General features: G+C 37.1%; 1 protein-coding gene across 1 annotated transcript in view; it reads left to right on the plus strand.

Annotated features, from left to right (window-relative positions):
* The window catches only part of SLC6A2 (solute carrier family 6 member 2), a 57,232-nt gene extending 44,179 nt beyond the window's left edge, over positions 1-13,053 (plus strand). Inside the window, exons 11-14 of the mRNA XM_014893855.2 lie at positions 972-1,072; positions 3,054-3,221; positions 4,935-5,006; positions 6,585-13,053. Of these exons, the coding sequence (XP_014749341.2) occupies positions 972-1,072; positions 3,054-3,221; positions 4,935-5,006; positions 6,585-6,608 (365 nt within the window). The 3' untranslated portion in view covers positions 6,609-13,053. The remainder of the gene's footprint in view (positions 1-971; positions 1,073-3,053; positions 3,222-4,934; positions 5,007-6,584) is intronic.
* Positions 13,054-18,030: the final 4,977 nt, after the last annotated feature.

Raw genomic sequence — 18,030 nt, forward strand, 5'->3', positions numbered from 1 at the left:
ATACTCCTATATCCACACCCTGAAAATATTTTGCATCCTATTACATACAATGGATTAACTCAAGCTGTCCCAATTACTTACATTAAATAAATTAAATAAATTGTACTAAATTGATTCACATAAAGAAAAATAATCTTTATGGAAAACTATACATTCTCTCTAATAAACCTATATTCATGGTAAAAAGCTGCATTTCTGCTGGTTACCTAATGAGTTCATGATTAAAAGTAAACTTCCTGAACACATAAAGCAAAATAAATTATAAACAAATAGTCTGACATGACAGAATGCACAGAGCCCATGTCTCTAAGGTGTAAAGTCAAAAGTTTTTCCTTTTTGCAGAAAACAGAGGATACTTTTTTCCCCTTTTTATATCAGTGTTATTCATCTTATTCTAAAGTGATGTAGTTTTGTATTTATTTACAATAAACAGAAGAATTGCCCAAGTTTTTTGGAAAAGTAATAAATATGAAATTATATTTGTAATAGATATAAAGAACATTCTATGGTGTTCAATGAAACACTGAAAGGTAAATATGCCTCTAAGTGGAACAAAGAACTCTCCTTTGATAAATTAAGAATTATATGAATCTACCTCATTGTTAGCAAGCAGTTTGTGTGAATAAGGGTTTACATTTTCCTGCAGTGTACTCATAATAACATGGAGGAATTAGGTTACAATAATCCATAACTATTTTTAAAACTGCATCCTATTTACAACTTAAATTCTAGATATTTGTGACATGCCTCTTTTCAGTGGCAATGCTGCTGTCTGCAACAGGCCATGAGTGCTCTCAGGCATTTGTCAGATACAGTGATGTCAAAGACATCTAGACAGTGAAAGGAGATTAATGGGGTTATTTCTTATGTCTTCTGATTTGGAAGTAATTCGTGTCTGGTTTCTGAAAAAGATATTTTGGGTATGCCAGCATCTGATCAGTTTATCAGTGTCATGCTTACATCCATTCTAGGTGTGGACAGATTCAGTGAAGACATCCAACAAATGATGGGCTTCAAACCAGGCCTCTACTGGAGACTGTGCTGGAAATTTGTTAGTCCTGCTTTTTTATTGGTAAGTGTTGATAATTATTCCATCATGGAAAGAATATTAGTGCATTGCTTCCCAGAATATAAAATAGATACCAAGAGCAAGATACCTATTGCTGTGCCAGATATTTTTGGGATGAATAGAAGACACTCCAATTTAATTCTTTTTTCTCCTTGAAAATATATGCTGGTTATATTTTGTATAATACATTTCAGTTGTGAAAGACAAGCTAATGGTGGCTGTGGTCTTCTTCTGTTCCTTCATTCTAGCATGATTTTAAGAAGGCAGATTTTCTCAGGGAGCACTCAGGCAGTGTCCTCCCTGCCTCTGCAGCACCTCTGCATATCAAACAAACCTTGGAAAAATAAGGTAGCCAGGGATAAGAGATTGTGTTAGCAAGAATGTATTTTTAATTGGAGGATACCAAGATCCCCAAATTGTGGAATCACACCTTAGAAAAATTAATATACAACTAAACCTGTAACTAGCTGTGTGCAACACTGGAGAATTGTATAAAATATACCTTGCAAGCTGCCTGTTGGAAAAAACAAGAATTCCATTGCATTAGGGAAAAAAAAAAATCCCAAAGTTTGGATTTGTTTGCTTTGTGTAAAGATTAGGTTCAGTACTAGCCTAGAGTTTATATGGGAATCTCTTCCTATGCATATTTGTAAATCAAAAGGTCAGGATAACAATACAGAAATTTGACCTCGCTATGATTTTAGGAGACAATAATTTGCATTAAAGCTGTGCAGTCTTAAAGCAGTACTGGTATTGCAAATACACACTGGATAGGCTTTTAGGAGAGGCCCACATTTTTTTAAATACAAAAGCTATGACCCCAATTCATCCATAAGCACCTACCAAACCTGCATTAATTATCCTTTTAAGCACAGTTCTATAAAGGAACTTGCATGGAACTCTATCCTGCAGCACTTCCAGAAGGCTGACTCAAGCAGAATGGGAAAATGCTGGAACAAGCATCCTCAAGTTTTGCATACAAGGAGACAGTTGAAAATCTACATTTTATCATGAGCATTGTGACAATCTAGCTAAAGGTGGAGAGCCCGTCAGTTTAACCTTCAGGTAGTTTAAGTCTTGGTGAAAGAGCCTCAATCCTTCCTAGAAGAGCATGAAAACATAAGGGTCAGAATAAATCTGTAGATAATGCATCACTCAGCCATCAGAATGCACACTTCTTTTTTTCCATCTGGAAGCTCTTTCTCCATATTGACTGCAGCTATGTACTTAATCCCAAGAAAAATCACGAAACAGAATTAGTATTTTTCTAACCAGATTCTACACTATCCTGGTGTAGTCTTTGAAACCCTAGGCTCAAAATATTTTAATTGGAAATTGAAATATGGAGCAGAACATATAGCCCCAAAGAACCAAATCAAGGACACCTGCCTGTTATACAACCCATATGGACTCAACAGGACAGAAGCAGGGTGGTACCCCACTCTTTTCCTTCTTGCATCTAGCACTGGACAGGAAAGCACAGTAAGAAAAAAACAACTTTGTTTTCCAGGCCATAAGGCTGCTCTACCTTTCCTCAGTACATATATCATGCTGGAGTTTGCATTATGTCTCTCATTGAAAAGTGTGTTCCAAGCTTCTAAAGGAAGTCTAATATTCCTGGAAAACAAAGAAAGTAAAAACAATAGATCTTGCAGAGTTTTTTCTTGACTACAGAATCCCTTTTCTACATCTGAAACACTAGTTTAAATAAGGCAGTGGTGGACAATCACCTGATCTTCCTATCAAAATTTCAGATAATCTGTGTCCACAGTAGCTAAAATACTAGTTTACTAGTCAATACTAGTAAACACATCAAGAACTCCAACAGCTTAAGGAGTAAGGCCCAAAGTAAACAGGCTGAAAGTAAATCAGAAAGCTGGCTTCAAATATACTTTAGGGTGGCTGCCTAATAGAACACCTGGAATCAGTTCCAGTAAGATCCTTTATCTAAAAACTGTGGTTCATTTTATCCTTTCTTCTCTAGTTTGTTGTGATAGTCAGCATAATAAATTTCAAGCCTCTGACCTATGATGACTACACCTTCCCTCTGTGGGCAAACCGCATTGGCTGGGGAATAGCATTATCCTCAATGATCCTTGTGCCTGCCTACATCATCTATAAATTTATGAATGTGCGTGGGACCTTTAAGGAAGTAAGTGGAACACTAATCAAATGTCATGAAATGTTGCTGTGAAATGAAATGGCTGGGTCTAAGTTGGCAGTTTATTTCTCTCCCAAAACTTATTACTTATGAGTGACCTTTTGAATTCATCTGTCAGGTGGATCAGTGGTTTGAGGTAGGATTACTGCATTCTGTTCGAGTTTCTAGACAGAAATTAGCTTTCCAGACAGCACCATAATAATTGTGAAAAATTATTTTTTATGCATGTAATTGATCCAATTGGTGAGATTAGATTTTTGTTATTAACAAAGAATGTACAAATGATGGTATCTTCATATTCAGCTATGAGGTATGGTCTTCTAACTGTTCTGTACTTTTCTTTAATTATCAGTTCAAAATGGCACATGATTAAGGTTCACTAACCAGATCATTTTTACCATCTTATTAACTTTATCTTCACTGTCTATATACCCTCACTATTATCTCTAGTCTTAAAACTTCTAAGGTTTCTCAGAAGCCTCCTCACCATTATACAGCACCATTTTTTTTGCCATCACATCATAATTTTATAACCTTATTTAAACCCACTGACTTGCACTTAGTTCTACTGCTCTCCCACAGCTACACTTACACAATGGTGTAACAAGATTTTGATGCTCTTAGGCAAATCACTGAACCAACAACACACACAGAACTAAGCAGAAAATAGGATCTCAACCTTTACATAGATTGATCACATCCTCCTCACACTGCCCAGCAAATCCACAGGAACAAAGGTCTTGTTTCTGAAACATTACAGTGATCTCACATAATGTTAACCTCAGAAAGGCACCCCAGAGTTGGACCTCCTCAGCTGCCCTGCTTTCATCAGCTTCCACATCTCCATGTTGTGCACAGTTTCTAGATCTCATTTGCAGCAGTTGTGTAAGCCTTTTGTTTTGTTCCATCCTGGGTGGGTTACAAATACATTTTCTAGGAGCATTTAAGTATCAAAGAATAATTGGCCCATCAGGCTTTCGCCCTCTTGCTCAGTTTTACAAAAGGCAGAAGCCTTTGACCAAAACCACATTCTCTCATTCATCTGTATTTTTAGCAAATTCTGGGTTGTCTGTTACTGCTCCTGCAAAGAGCAACTCCCCAATTTCCCCACGAGCATCATGGCAAAAGGCTGATATATGACATCCAAGTAACTGGCTCAAGATATGATGCCCCAAATTGAGGCTCTTAAAAGGATGGGGAAAGGTATGAACCTAATCTAATGGAAACTCCTTAAGTTGGTTGAAAGTTCCTAATAAACCAAAACCTACATGTCATCTCAAAGGGCACAGCACAGGGTAGATGAGGGAGATGAGCTAGGAAATACCAGAACCCCCTTCCTCTCCCACTCTGGGGCTGGCCAACCCTCTTACAGCACTAACAGAAAAACATGAATTTAGGGGATCTGAGGCCTGTGATATCAACTTGTTCCTGATGTTCTTTTCTATATGCACTTGTTAAATATTTGGACTTAGTATTTGCATAAACTTTCTACTGTTGTTTCTTATATTAAAGGCTAACACCCAAGGGCTTATAATAGGCTTATTCTCTCAGTGACTGAGTAAAGGCACATGATACAGTGATATTAAAGATTTAAGTTACCATTTTAAATAAAGTTCATGCTACTTCCCCACTATAGATTGGGGATTATATACATAATCCCACTTCATATGGCTGACTTTTTCCTCTTCTTCCTGTCTGGTTTAGAGGCTAGCTTACTGCATCACACCTGAAAATGAGCACCAACTCGTGGCCCAAGGAAATGTCAGGCAGTTTAAGGTTTGTACACCTTTCACCTGCTTCTTCTCCTGATACCAACCCTTTCCTGTCTTTAGCAATAACTACAGGTTTGCACCAAACTTGGTGAATGCCTCTGCAGGTCTGTAGTTCTTCATTTCTGCCAGCATGACAGACACAGGAGGCTCAGTGCCACACTCATCAACCCATTTGGAAGGCTTTTGGGACCTTCCTTCTCTGACTAAGAAGAGGCAGATTTTCTCAATTTTCTCAGATTTACAGATCACCCGAATCTGGTATTTTAGGTTATGTTTGAATACAGTGATATCTCACCAAGAAACAAAGGTATTTCCAAACTATCTTGTGCATTTGAAGAGGTCATGGCCTCTCACTGAGTTACTGCACAGCAACCTCAAGTCCTGTCTCCAAAACCGCAATTATGTCCCACAACACATGACAAACAGTAAAAAAATATCCAGCGTCAGAGCTTACCTATAATGTCATGAAATGATGGACCAGGTTATGTGGAATTGGCTTTCCCCACAGGACTAGAGTTGATTGAAAACACTGCTGGAGACTTCATAAGCCATGAAAAATATGCTATAGGTTTCCAAATACTGCTTTCCTTTTAGCAAATAAAATGAGCTTATTGAAATAAACTCCTTTATGTAGAAGATAAAAAGGATGCAAATGTGAAGCTTGTTACACTTATCAGCATTCATTCTGGACCACTTTCTGTCTTCAAAGTTGAAAGCAACTAGAATTATGCACACCTCCACAAAACGTGACCCAGATTTTATAGTGGTGGTTTGTATGTTGATACTGAAAAAATAAATCTGGCTTTTGCTTATTCTGAAAGATATTGTTTGAAGTAAATTTTGGCTTTTAAAGGAAATAATCTGTGTAGATTTATGAGATGCAGAATGAAAGAACAAATAGGCTTCCTGTTTCATGACCACAATTTATTTGATGTGGCCAAGAATATGAAATAGCACAGCACCTCCTCCTGCCTTCTCTTTCTTCTGTTTCTGCCCTCAGTTGTCAGACAATTCACTGTTCCTGCTGTAACTCAGGATTTCCAGGGGCAGATGTTCCTGTGTGAAAGAGCTAACAACAGCCATTCCACAGAGCTGGTCTTCTGAACACAAATCTATGACAAAAAGTTAGCAAATTAATTTCACATAAATTAGAAAACCTTGTCCTCAGAAGTAAACGACAAAGTGACCTCAAAACATGAGAGCATTTTAATTTGCTGCCATCTTCAATGAACAGCAAGGAATGGCTTTGTTAGTGCTAAAGCATATTTAGTGTTTTTGTTCACAATGTTTAAGATTGTAAACAAAACACTGCCTATTGTAACCAAACAAACACAAATATTTTATTCCCATATATGTCTGGAAGTTCTGAATTTTAAAACTGAATTGAGATCTGACTAAGTAGCCTTTACTTTCAGTGCATTTCTCACTGCAAACTGGACTACAGAAGCTTAGTTACTGAGTGGATAATCTAGCCATTTTTTTGAAATTTCTTTGTAACTCTAGATTTGTCAAAAAACGTATCTGTCAGCATCATCATTTGAATCAAAGATGTAATTTAACAACCACTTCTGTTTCCTTACAGCTCCAACACTGGCTAACAATATGACAACCAACAGATCAAGGAAAAAGCCCACGTTCAGCTAAACTGAGAATACAGAAAAGTCAAGTTCAAAGCTCCCTCACTTATGCTTGGACCAGGCTGGCCCAGAGCTTATCTACTGACTCTTTGAGGGAAAAATCTGCTCTCTGTTGTCAATGCCTCCCTTCTATTACTTGGCTTCAAATGATCTTTAAAGACTCCATTTAATTTTTCTTGCATCCTTTGGTGCCATGAGATCCCTACATGACCAAAACTTGTGAGTTTTGCTATAGCCAGAAGTGGAGGAGGGGGGAGCAGAGGAAAAGAGCAATCAGGATAAGTTAAGTGCTTTTTTTACTGTGAAGAAGTGAATTAAACTTTTCTGACAGTAATAACTTCTTCAGATATTCATGCCACAACCTATTTTAAACCAACACCACCTGAGCGCTCTTAGAGCTAAGGAAAGAGTACACCTCAGTTATGACAAAAGAGCAATTTTAACTACTCATGTCATTCATTAGCTTCCTTGCCATACTGTCCTTTGGAATGTGAGTTTGCATCCTTCTGAAATGAAGACTCAGTGCTTCATTTTCAGTGGTTTTTATTAGTTCCTTCACTTGGTGAAGAACATTGTCTTTGCTGTACACGTCTGTGCCATTTTCTCACCAGTTCCATTACACTGAAGCTGAAGAGCAGCAGGAACAAATTCCTGTTACAGTTACTAGTGCAGAACACAGCTTAATATCACAGTGTACTTCATGAAAGAGAAATCCCCTTATATCAACAATTGAAATGGCTTTATCATATGATCCACACTCTGCAGACTTCTCCAGCTAGGCATAACAGTTACATCCAAATAGACAGACTCCCATCCTTTTCTTGAATTTTGTTCCAAATAAAGAATGTAAAATACATAAGAGGAGATAATTTTTAGAATTATAAAATTACCAAGTGGCACAAAAAAACCAAACTGACTTTATTCCCTTGCTGTGAACATGTTATTATTAAAATTTAACCAGGATTCATCTACCAAAACGTAGTAAGATTTTGCTGAATAATTTAAGTATATTTTAGGCAATGCCAGCTCTCTAAATGTATTCCAGCTCTGTTCTCTAGTAGTATTATGCAAAGTAGAAAATACAGAACAAACTCTGCATTTGGGTGCTCTTCTTATTCTGTGGTCACTTGTCACTGTAGGAGCTTTCAAGTGATCACTACATTCAGTAGCTTTGAGTTAGTTCTTGTAATTATTTGGCACTAGGTCTACAGTAATTTTCAGAGGCAGTAGCTTCTCAGCTGGATCCAACCCAGAGTTTACCTCTAGACATTACCTCTGATGTTTTTTTGTCTCTATACATTCAACTGAGCTTGTCTTTTAAATGTATGTAGTGCTTCCTCTTTTTTTAAAAAAAGACCTTTAAATGGATGGGCCTTTTTTATTTATAAAACAATTTTTGTTGAGTTGTTCTCTTTTTTTAAATAGCCAAGTTTTAAAGTGCCAAGTGCTTTTGAGCTTTTTCTATTTAACATTGATTTCTGTTCAAATAATGAAAGGGAAATTTCTCTCCTTATTCTTTCTTTTCCTCCAACATATTCAATACTTCAGAACGAATCAAGTGTTGTCCTTCTCTTGAACAGTCTCTGTGACAAACAGTAGTTTTATTTAAACAGGGATTTAAACCCAAAGAATACTTTCTTCTAATTATAAAGGAAGTCTTATTTTCTGGCCCAGCTGATGGCCAACAGCTGCTTAAACCCTGTTATTAAATATATTTCAATAATAAAGGAATTCCAAATGTTGCAGTTCTAATGCTGTAATTACACAAGAGGCTAAATAGTGAAAATAAGTTGAAGGCTTCAAAAAAGTCATCCCACCAACTTCCCAGTTAATCTCATTTTTATTGTTTGCCAAACTACATGAGAATCTTTCCATTGTTTTAAAACCTACTTTTCAACAATACAGCTGCTTCAGTCACTGTCTTGGCATGGCTCAAAAGCTTCTTAGCATAGATGTAATTACCAAGTTTTGAAAGTTCTAGGGGCTGTTTAAGGTGGAGCTTTAATAGGTTGTCACTTTACACACTGCTTGGTTGGCTCATGAATGGAAATGCTAAAAACCTCCACCAACATTCACTCTTGACTCAGTCCATCAGCACCATCCCTGCAGCACAACCCACACAGGAAAAGTTACATTTCCTCACCACTCTGCTCTGACACAGGAGCAAAGCTACCAGACATGGGAGTGAAATCAGCTTTAGCCAGTGTGTTCGGGTTTGATTGCATTTTTAACACCAACTCCCAATTACCTACTGCATTATTTTTATTTCTGTTACTGTATAACTTCTTGGGTTTAGTGCAGTATTTATAGCTCAGGATTACATTGCACTATTGCCACCTTGTTCTGAGGTTTTCTAGGTGAAGAACTTGCAATCTATACAGAAGATGAAAGTCTTATCAAAGAAAGTAGAGATCTTAGTACCAGAATTAGCCTGAATGAAAAAGACAGTACACAGTGCATAGAGTTTAAATTCAAGATGTTGCCCAAAGAACATCTCCACCCAAATAATATGACTTCTGTCCTAGAGACAAATGTCTTCAATACTTCACAGAATAAGATGATGAACTACCTCATGCCTCTTGGATGATGAAAGATGCCATTAGACAAACTAGCATCTATACAAATGACAAATACTTCTGTGAAGGCCAGGTTATGTTCATTTCCTCCATTCAGATGTGGTACAGACAGTCCAATAAGAAGCCATAGCATGGGCACCCAACTCCTCTGACACACCTGCTCTGGGTTCCCAAATACATTTTCAATATGGAAAATATCAAATGCCACAAAGATGCTCATCTCCCTTCAGTTAAAATACTTGTAGTTAAAAAACAAAAGACCAAAGCTTCCAGTCAGGTCTTTATCATCCATGTCACTTAACTGCAAGTCTTCCCCCAACTCTCCTGACTTTTAGCATAGCAGCTCACCCTTTCCCTCAGCTGCACCTGTTTTGAGAGCAGACCCTCTCTGGGAATGCCACTCTCCCAGATATCCCTGTGGAATTGCATATAAATGCTGACTGAGTAGGCAGGCCACTTTTTAAAGATGAAATTTTTTGATACAAGCTGCAGAATCATCTGCTTGCTAATTATGTTGGCTGTTTGGGTAACAAGCCCGTGGGAAGAGTTCAGTGAAGCAATTAAAGAGCTCATTTGACAGTTCTAGAAAATATTTCCTTGAAAGCCTTTTCTTAATCTGATTTAGGAAGCAGCTGTCATATATCAGTATCTCTTTTCTGACCTTTCTTTTAACCAGTGAAAAAGACTGGCCTGTGATCCATAACGTTTCATCAATCCACACAAAGTTAGCTAGCACTAAGGAAAGAAAGCCTCCATTCTCTCTTTGAACCCCCTCTGCCATCACTCAGCCAGATAATTCTTCACAACCTTGGAATTATTCTACAGCTACATTACTAAAACTCCACAGATTTAGATTTCAGGAAGAAACAGTGGGCCTTTCAAGGCAATAGTCCAAAAAGCACTAGTGCTATTTATTATTGGGCCCCTGTTTGACCTCCATCTTTTTTATCAGTCCTTCTTGTGTTCAATCATGTCCTGAGGCATACACCCTGGCAACACTTGAAAGACATCTTACCATAGTTAGGCATTCTGCAGGATATCCAGGATCAAACGTGATATTTTAAATTTAGAATGTAGGAGAATTACTTGGCTGTCACTACTGTGCATGTTCCCTAACTGCACGTGCAATGTGTGTTGTATGTACTTTTCCCAGAGGAAATTTCCTGTACTTGGTCATTTCTTCTCAACAAAATACCATTTAAGTGTTATTATTTAAAAGGGTCAAGCCCAAAATTTTTGTATATACATTTACTTCTTATGCTATTGTTTTGACATGAATTAAGTTTATTTTGTACTGTTAGGTTGTAGGAGGCCACATCAAAGTTCTTTTGCTGTTAATGTCTCTTTTGCAGTTCTTCCAATTCATACAGCATTAATTAGCAGACACTTGCTTTTATGGGAGTAGATAGCTTTCATTCATATCCTGGACTGCTTCACTAAATTTCATGAGGAATTGGCAAATGTTTAAGAATTTCTTTCTCTCTTAAGAACGAAATTAAAACTGTAGCTCAACAATTTCAAAAAAGGTGAGACTTCAAAATATTTTATTTGCAGTGCCATGTTAAACATTTTAAAATGAGCCTGAAGGACTCAGATATTAGAAAGCTATCACAGTTCAACAAATGACAATATATAGCCCTACCTGCAGAAATTGTGTGAACTCTGAGCCTCTTGGAGCAGTCAACTAGGACCTTTTTGCTCTAAGATACTTCATTTTCTCAGTACTAGGAATAATTGGGTCCACAGATCACATAAGAACCTGATTTTCATAATGTAGAGGCTAACATGAAGTTTCAGATGAGACCCTGAACAACTTGGGAGACTTTCTCAGCTACCTTCCTCTGACTCACATCCATGTTCCTGTTGGTGACTGTGGGCTTGCCTAGCTAATCAGTGGAAAGTGATTAATTTGTACAGTGGTCAAATTTAGACCAAATTTAGGTGCATCTAAATTCATCAGAGACTACTAGGGAGAGCTACATGGGCAATAAAAACATTCAATCAGTAAAAGAACATAACAGGGTAGTACAGTCACTTTTAAGTACAGCTTTTGACTGGCTTTCCTCCACCATGAAAAAGCAGAATGTGCTCAGACAGATTGCAGTCACTGTGTGACTGAGGAGCAGAGGCAGGCCAAGGACCTGAAGACACCAGAAGAACAGAAATGACACAGAGATGATTGTGCTCAGTGAAAATGTGCTCTCAGAAGGACGTGGAGCTCTCTAGATCTGAGTGGCTGGGAAGAGCAGGGGATGAGTGGAGAGGTTTAAGCCTCAGCCCAGCCGTGCAACCCTCGTGTGCAGGAACCATGGCTGCATCAATTCCCATTAGAGCAGGGGCCTCTCCTGCCCTAGCACTGACAGCCAGATTGAATCACCCGTGGGCTTTGCTTTCCTCCTTTCTTAAGGTGTTTCTTTAGCTGCTGTAATAAACATGAGTTGCCTAATTTCATTACCAGGAAACAGAATAAATTCAGTGAATTAAGAGAATTACTAAGCCTTAAGCTGGCTTTCTGTTGAAGGTGTCCTGTTGTTTCTTGGTCACTGCCAAGAGGCATCAAGCTTGCAGGTGACCTGCATTTGTAATTTACCTTGCACTCTCTGTGAACCTTTCTGCAAGACTTAGCTCTCCTTTGCTATGGGCAATATCAGTTACAAAGGGAGAAACTCCAAACAGTACATTTTGAAAATAAATCCTAATAGGTCTGATGAAGATTTGCCTTACAAATAAAAGCTTTACAGTGAGCATTTACTTGGTTTACACCAGTGTTTTACTTAATTTTTAATGCCTTTTTATAGCAGTGACTAGAATTTAACTTAGATAAGGGTACCTCTGTATAGGAAATATTTTAATATTTTTACCAGTTTTTTTAATTTTCATAGAATATATGTATATTGTAAGGCGAGAAATTCAACTTTAATGTAACAAGGTTATCACACAAGACCTATCTCTCCATTATAAGATTTTGTAGTCAGCCAGTCTAGTTCAATAATATGTTGGCCTTTGATTATAAATGTAAAAATGTGATACAGGAGAATAGAACATTACCTACAGCTAATGCACATTGTAGCACAATATTCTCCATTGCTGCCTTAATCTCATAGAATGAAGTCATGTGTTTTTAATTTATATTCTGAAAAAAACCAAAAAACTCCAGAGTATCCTTTGGCTGCAATTTTGTGTTGTTAGATGACTTAACATTAAACCAAATGTGTTAGTGTCCAGTAGATCTACTTCCAAAGCAAGAGAACACATTGCAGTTTTCAGGAATAAATCTTCATAAGAGCTCAAAACTTGCCACTAGTAAAAATACTCTTCAAAGTGCCCCAGTGACCAAAAGTGTCCAAACACAGCCACCATGTTTCCATGCCTGATTCCATTAATTGTGCAATCTGCAGGTCAATTTTGCCTTTTCTTTTGTTTTGTTTTTCTTTTTAAAGTTTTTGGTTATCTGGGGAAAATGGCATTTCAAATTTTTTCATTAATTTTTGTTTTTTTCAAAGGGAGACACTTACATGCCCATGTGTATAATTAGAAACAATTTACATTTCTTATAAATATGGATATGGATGTGTGTGGTGTGTGCTGGTTAACTATACTTAAAATGCTGATAAAGATGGTGAATGTAAAGTATTTGTCCTCATTACCTCTGTCTTTCTGTGATCAGTGTAAATAAGAACTGTTTTAAGCTGTGCATTAATGTAACAGATTATCCCAATATTGTGTATAAAATTATTTAAATAAAATCCTACAAATATGCACATAAAAAAAGAATATAAAGAAAAGGATTATGTACCAAGAATTTACTTCTGTCAATTAAAATCTGAAATGAAATGTTTGGGTTTTGTCAATACTATTCGAGATAAAGCTTTGCAGAGCAGCTGGTCCTTGGCTTGGCAGACAGCTGAAAACAAAATCCCAAAAGCTGGAAACCTACATAGCTCTCAACCTTCAGGAGATTGTTCACATCCTTTTGGTGTCCAGTGGATGCAGTGAGCAGATTAATTTTTACATTTGAATTCCTTTCAGGAAAATAATTACAGTAATGCAACGAAGCTTTCACAACCACACAGTGAAAGGAAATAATCAAGACCTTCTAGGAACATGAATCAAGATGCATAGCACAGATACCCTAATCCTCCAAGGCTACATTGGTCTCCCTTTTACAAGAAATTCCTTTTGCCTGGTTAATTGTGCCATAAGTAGTAATAGCCATAAGCACATTATTCTTAGTTTACAGATCAGCCAGGAAAAGGAGACTCTTAACCCAACATAAATGAAGAATAGGTACCAATGATTTTATTTAACTTTTTTTACTATAACTAAAACCATTTTCCTGTATTTCCACATCAGCAATGAAAAGCACTATTTTCAGAGGTGTATTTTGTTAGAGGTATATTTTGTTAGACTATCTCACTTGTCTCCATACAAATTTTATACTTGGAACATACAGAACCTAATGACCTTCCTTAGTGCTTTTTTCTTTAAGCAGATCTCAATATTATGAAGGTACAGCCTTCAATTGTTTATATTTCTTTACTGCCTTCAAGTAAGAGATGCATAGTTTAAATTATTTTATTACATCTGAAAGACTGAATAACAAAATTTTTGTATGCCAGTTTTTAATCATGTCAAACACTCACACCCACAAATTAGTATTAAAGCAATTAAAAGTTGAATAATTTCAGATGCTTCAAAACAAATTTCTGTGAAACACCGAATTTATTTTACTGTTCAACAACAGCCTGATTACAAAATTATCATTTTACCACTCCTCTTCATTCCCTCAACAAGAGCTTAACCAAGCTTCAGCAAATTGGCAAATCTTTGAGACTCAGCATTAACAGAGTATTATGGAAGTAAAACTAGACAGGGATTACTTAAAATAAGGGAATCATTCTCTTTTCCTGGAAGTATTTTTGAAACCAAGTTTTCTATGTTTTTGGATATTCTTCTGATATCTCCCAAATTTACTGGAAAAGCAGGAATTTAAGTAGCACCATATTTCAACACCCAAGGCAGAAGAGGCAGATGAGGTACTGGATGCTACCAGTAGAAACAACAACGGTGTCAGCATCTCAGATTCGTACAAGTAAACATGGAATTTCAATTTGCTTTCTTACCTAAGCTAATATTTATAACCTAAGATAATTTAAAATGCAGAAGCACAACAAAAACTATCTTTAAAAAGAAAATTGGAGGCTTGGAAAAGCCAGAAAACATCTGGTTCTCTTTTCATTATAAGACAAATCAGTTATGCTGCCAAAAAGCTGAAACATTACATTCTTGTACAACTAAGAGAATGAAGAGAAAACTGATATGAAGTGTTTAAAAGTAGTAACTGAAGTAAAAATGACCTTTTTCAAGAGTTCCACCAGAAACCAATTTTAAAAACTAAGAGCGAACTGGTAGAATTGAAAGAGATCCAGGAATGCCTGCTTGCATAATCCATCAATGTGTAATTCCAGCAATAAATCAAAAGCAATTCCTAGAGAACAGAAAGGCCCTCTCCTTCCTCAGCTGTAAAAACAGTGATAATACTGCTAATCTTCATGCAGTTTTAAAGTATCTGGGACAAGCCAGAGCAATGGCATTACACAAGCCAGATTTTAGAACCCTTCACTCTTACAATTATTATAACTCTTCAAAGCACATACTAAAACAGCTTCTCCCCTTCCTGTGGTTTGCAAAAAAAGAACTAAAATAAGTCAATAATTTTCTTCCTAAATGTCTACAAAGTGTGTGTGGAAACATTTACACATTTTAATGAAAGATGTTCCACACCACACAAATCCACATTGAACCCAACTGGAAAGTTCAACCTCTACTGGTCTTAATTCCTCCTTATGCACACAAGCAGACTCAAAGTTCAGCCACCCATTAATTATTTTTCTGCAGGGTCATGTTAAAATCAAATTGTGAAATTTACTGTCATTTCAAGCAAAAATGTATGATCAAACCATTGATTCCTCTTTCAGCAAAGATTTAGTTCTCAACTTACACAGACAGAAATCGACTTTAACCAAAATATATGACACTGCATACATTTTCAGAAGGCACTGGTGTCCGGGGTTTATTACTTTCAGTCACTGAGACTCAGAAAAAAACAACATAATTTAAGATACTTACATACCACCAAAACATTTTAGAATGAAAATCCATTTTTTAATTTCCTTTCTCTCTGCCAAAGCCAGAAAACAATCAAGCAGGGAATACTGTTGGTCAATACTGTTCTTCTAAATCCCTGATCACAAATTTTCCAAAGACGGGCTTGGGAAACACTTGAAGTTCAAGTTGTTTTAACTAATTGACACACAGTACGATTTCTGATTAATACAAGAGATTAATGCTCAGAATTGTGCATTCAATTTTATCAAAAAAAACACTTGCTTCCCACAAATATCAGCATGAACATTATTGTTTCTAGATGAATTTCTGCAAGCAGCATTTTCCAACAGTATTAACCAATGTGAGCATGACAGATCACAAACAGAGAACAAAATGGTCAAGTGGTTTCACTTTTAACAAAACCTTCATAAACCACTAAAGCAAAAATAAAGCACATGTAGGTAGAAAAAAAAAAAAAAAAAAAGAAGTTGTCATTTCTGGCAGAGAAAAAGTTCCATCACCTTTCAAAGAAGAGATGCTTGATGCTTCATTCAGAGGTGCTTGTGAAAGCAAATCTTTCAAGAAATTTGATATTATTTGATATTTTGATATTGAGTATGACCAGAAATTATCACAGTTACAGCTATTCAATTGCAAAATTCAAAGTATCATAATTGATATTCCGTGGTTTTACCCATTTCTTTAATTTAAAAAAGTGAAAAAAAATCCATAGAGGGGAAACATTCTGCTGACTCAGAATGGCTGGTGGAAAGGGACCACAGGGGCTCATCCAGTCATGTTCAGGTGGAATTTCCTGTCCCTCACTTTCTGCCCATTTCTTCTTGTCCTCTTGCTTGGCCCCACTGAGCAGAGGCTGCTCCATCCTCTGACAGCTCCTGCAGGCACTGACAGACATGGAGGAGTTCCCCTCAGTCACCCCCTAAAACAACCAAAACTAATTCCTCCCTCCCCAAGAAGGGAAGTTTATCCTAAATCACGTTTTAAGGTGAATATGGGTGATTTGCTTGCAACCAAATGCACATTTATCTAAACTATTTCCTGACTTCTTTCCAGAACACACATTAAAGGAACCACAGAGCAGAATTCTGAGCCTGAGGTGAAACAGACACTGACTGCCAGATAATGGATCTTGTCCTGGTTTTAGTTCCTAGAACTGATTTATTTTTCTGCCACCTACTATCTCCATTAGAACTCTGGTCCTGAGTTGAACAACATTCAGTCTTCCATGTTCTGCTGAGGTCACTGATAGCTTCCCTTAAGCTTCTGCTTCCAAACTTCAGAGTTAATTAAGCCTGACTGTAAAGAGTACATAGACTGAACTTCCACCATCAGTAATGAGGAATCTGAAGGGGACAAGGGCATTGCAGGGCTGTGTGGTGAACAGCAGAGGCCACCAGGAGTTTCACAAAGTAAAAGAAGAGCCCTGTAAAGGAACCCTCAGCATTGATGCACACATGGACTGGCATCAGCTCTGCCAGGTGACTCTAATGCTGTCCCCAAGCTGCAATGCTCCACTTTCCAGCTTTCTGCCTTGCCTCAGCTTTGCCACCTATGCAACCTGTGCATGGGTTTCCTGGTCCTCTTCACCCAACACAATTCAAGTCAGCTATGGCACTGAAACCATCTGCTGCTCATTTGGTGTAGGCCAAGTAATAGAAATATGGGAGTTGTACAAGAAATAGGAAACCTGCAATCCTTTTAAAAGAACAGAATGAAGAACCAAGTTTTCCATAAAACATTCTATAATCTAAGAACACATAGATAAGAGTCTGCAGCTGAAGACTATGAAATTTTAATATTAGAAAGAGCTGATTTTATATTATTTATTTTGAAAATACTACATTTTGCTTCCTGTTTCACTCTACTTCAATGGTCCTGTTCCTATTGGGATAGTAAATAAGGCTGAGAATTAACTGTGTAAGAACTTTGATTTCCCATTTTTGGAAAAGAACAAACTGGCTTTCAATTTATAGTTGTCTCATCCAAAATAATGACAAGAAAAGCTTGGGTGCTGATTGAGTGCCAGTGCAACCACCCAGAAAGGATAGAAACCTGTATCAGCCTTGCTCTGGTTTGAGCTACTTAGGCATCCTAGGAATTTCAAAATCTATTTTTAAATTACTATTTTGCTCTTTTGCTATTTCTTAAGCATGTTGCATTTACCCACTGAACTGACCCTGAAACCCCTGAACTAATTTGTTCTTTGTTTTTAAATCTGTTTTATTTAAAAATTAAACCTGAAATATTAATCTCCCTCCTAGGCATATAGAATATTCTCTGTTATTCAAGAACAAAAGGACTTGTTTTCTACTCATCTGATTTGATGTTTTTTGTCCTTGTAATATGTCAGTTCAGTAGTTCACATTTTCCATTGACTTTTCAATGCTTTCTGAAGCCAAAATGACATTACCCTTTATTACCATGACATTACCTCCATGAGGCTGTTGTCATCAAGAAAGAGGTAGCACAGAAAAGTCACGGTATACAAAGCTAAGATACAATTAAGCAACTAAAAAGAAGAAAAAGGAAAATTATCAACCATTTCTGCTCCCATTCACCCTTTCCATGCAGAGCCCACTTGGAGACACATCAGCTCTGACATTCCTCACAACACAAACAAAGGCAGCAGGAAAGTTCGGGCCAGGAGGAATTCAGTTTGGGCTTCATGCTCTGGGTCGTTCTTTTA

The sequence above is a fragment of the Sturnus vulgaris genome, chromosome 12, assembly GCF_052056855.1.
Source record: "Sturnus vulgaris isolate bStuVul1 chromosome 12, bStuVul1.hap1, whole genome shotgun sequence".
NCBI classification, from domain to species: Eukaryota; Metazoa; Chordata; class Aves; order Passeriformes; family Sturnidae; genus Sturnus; species Sturnus vulgaris.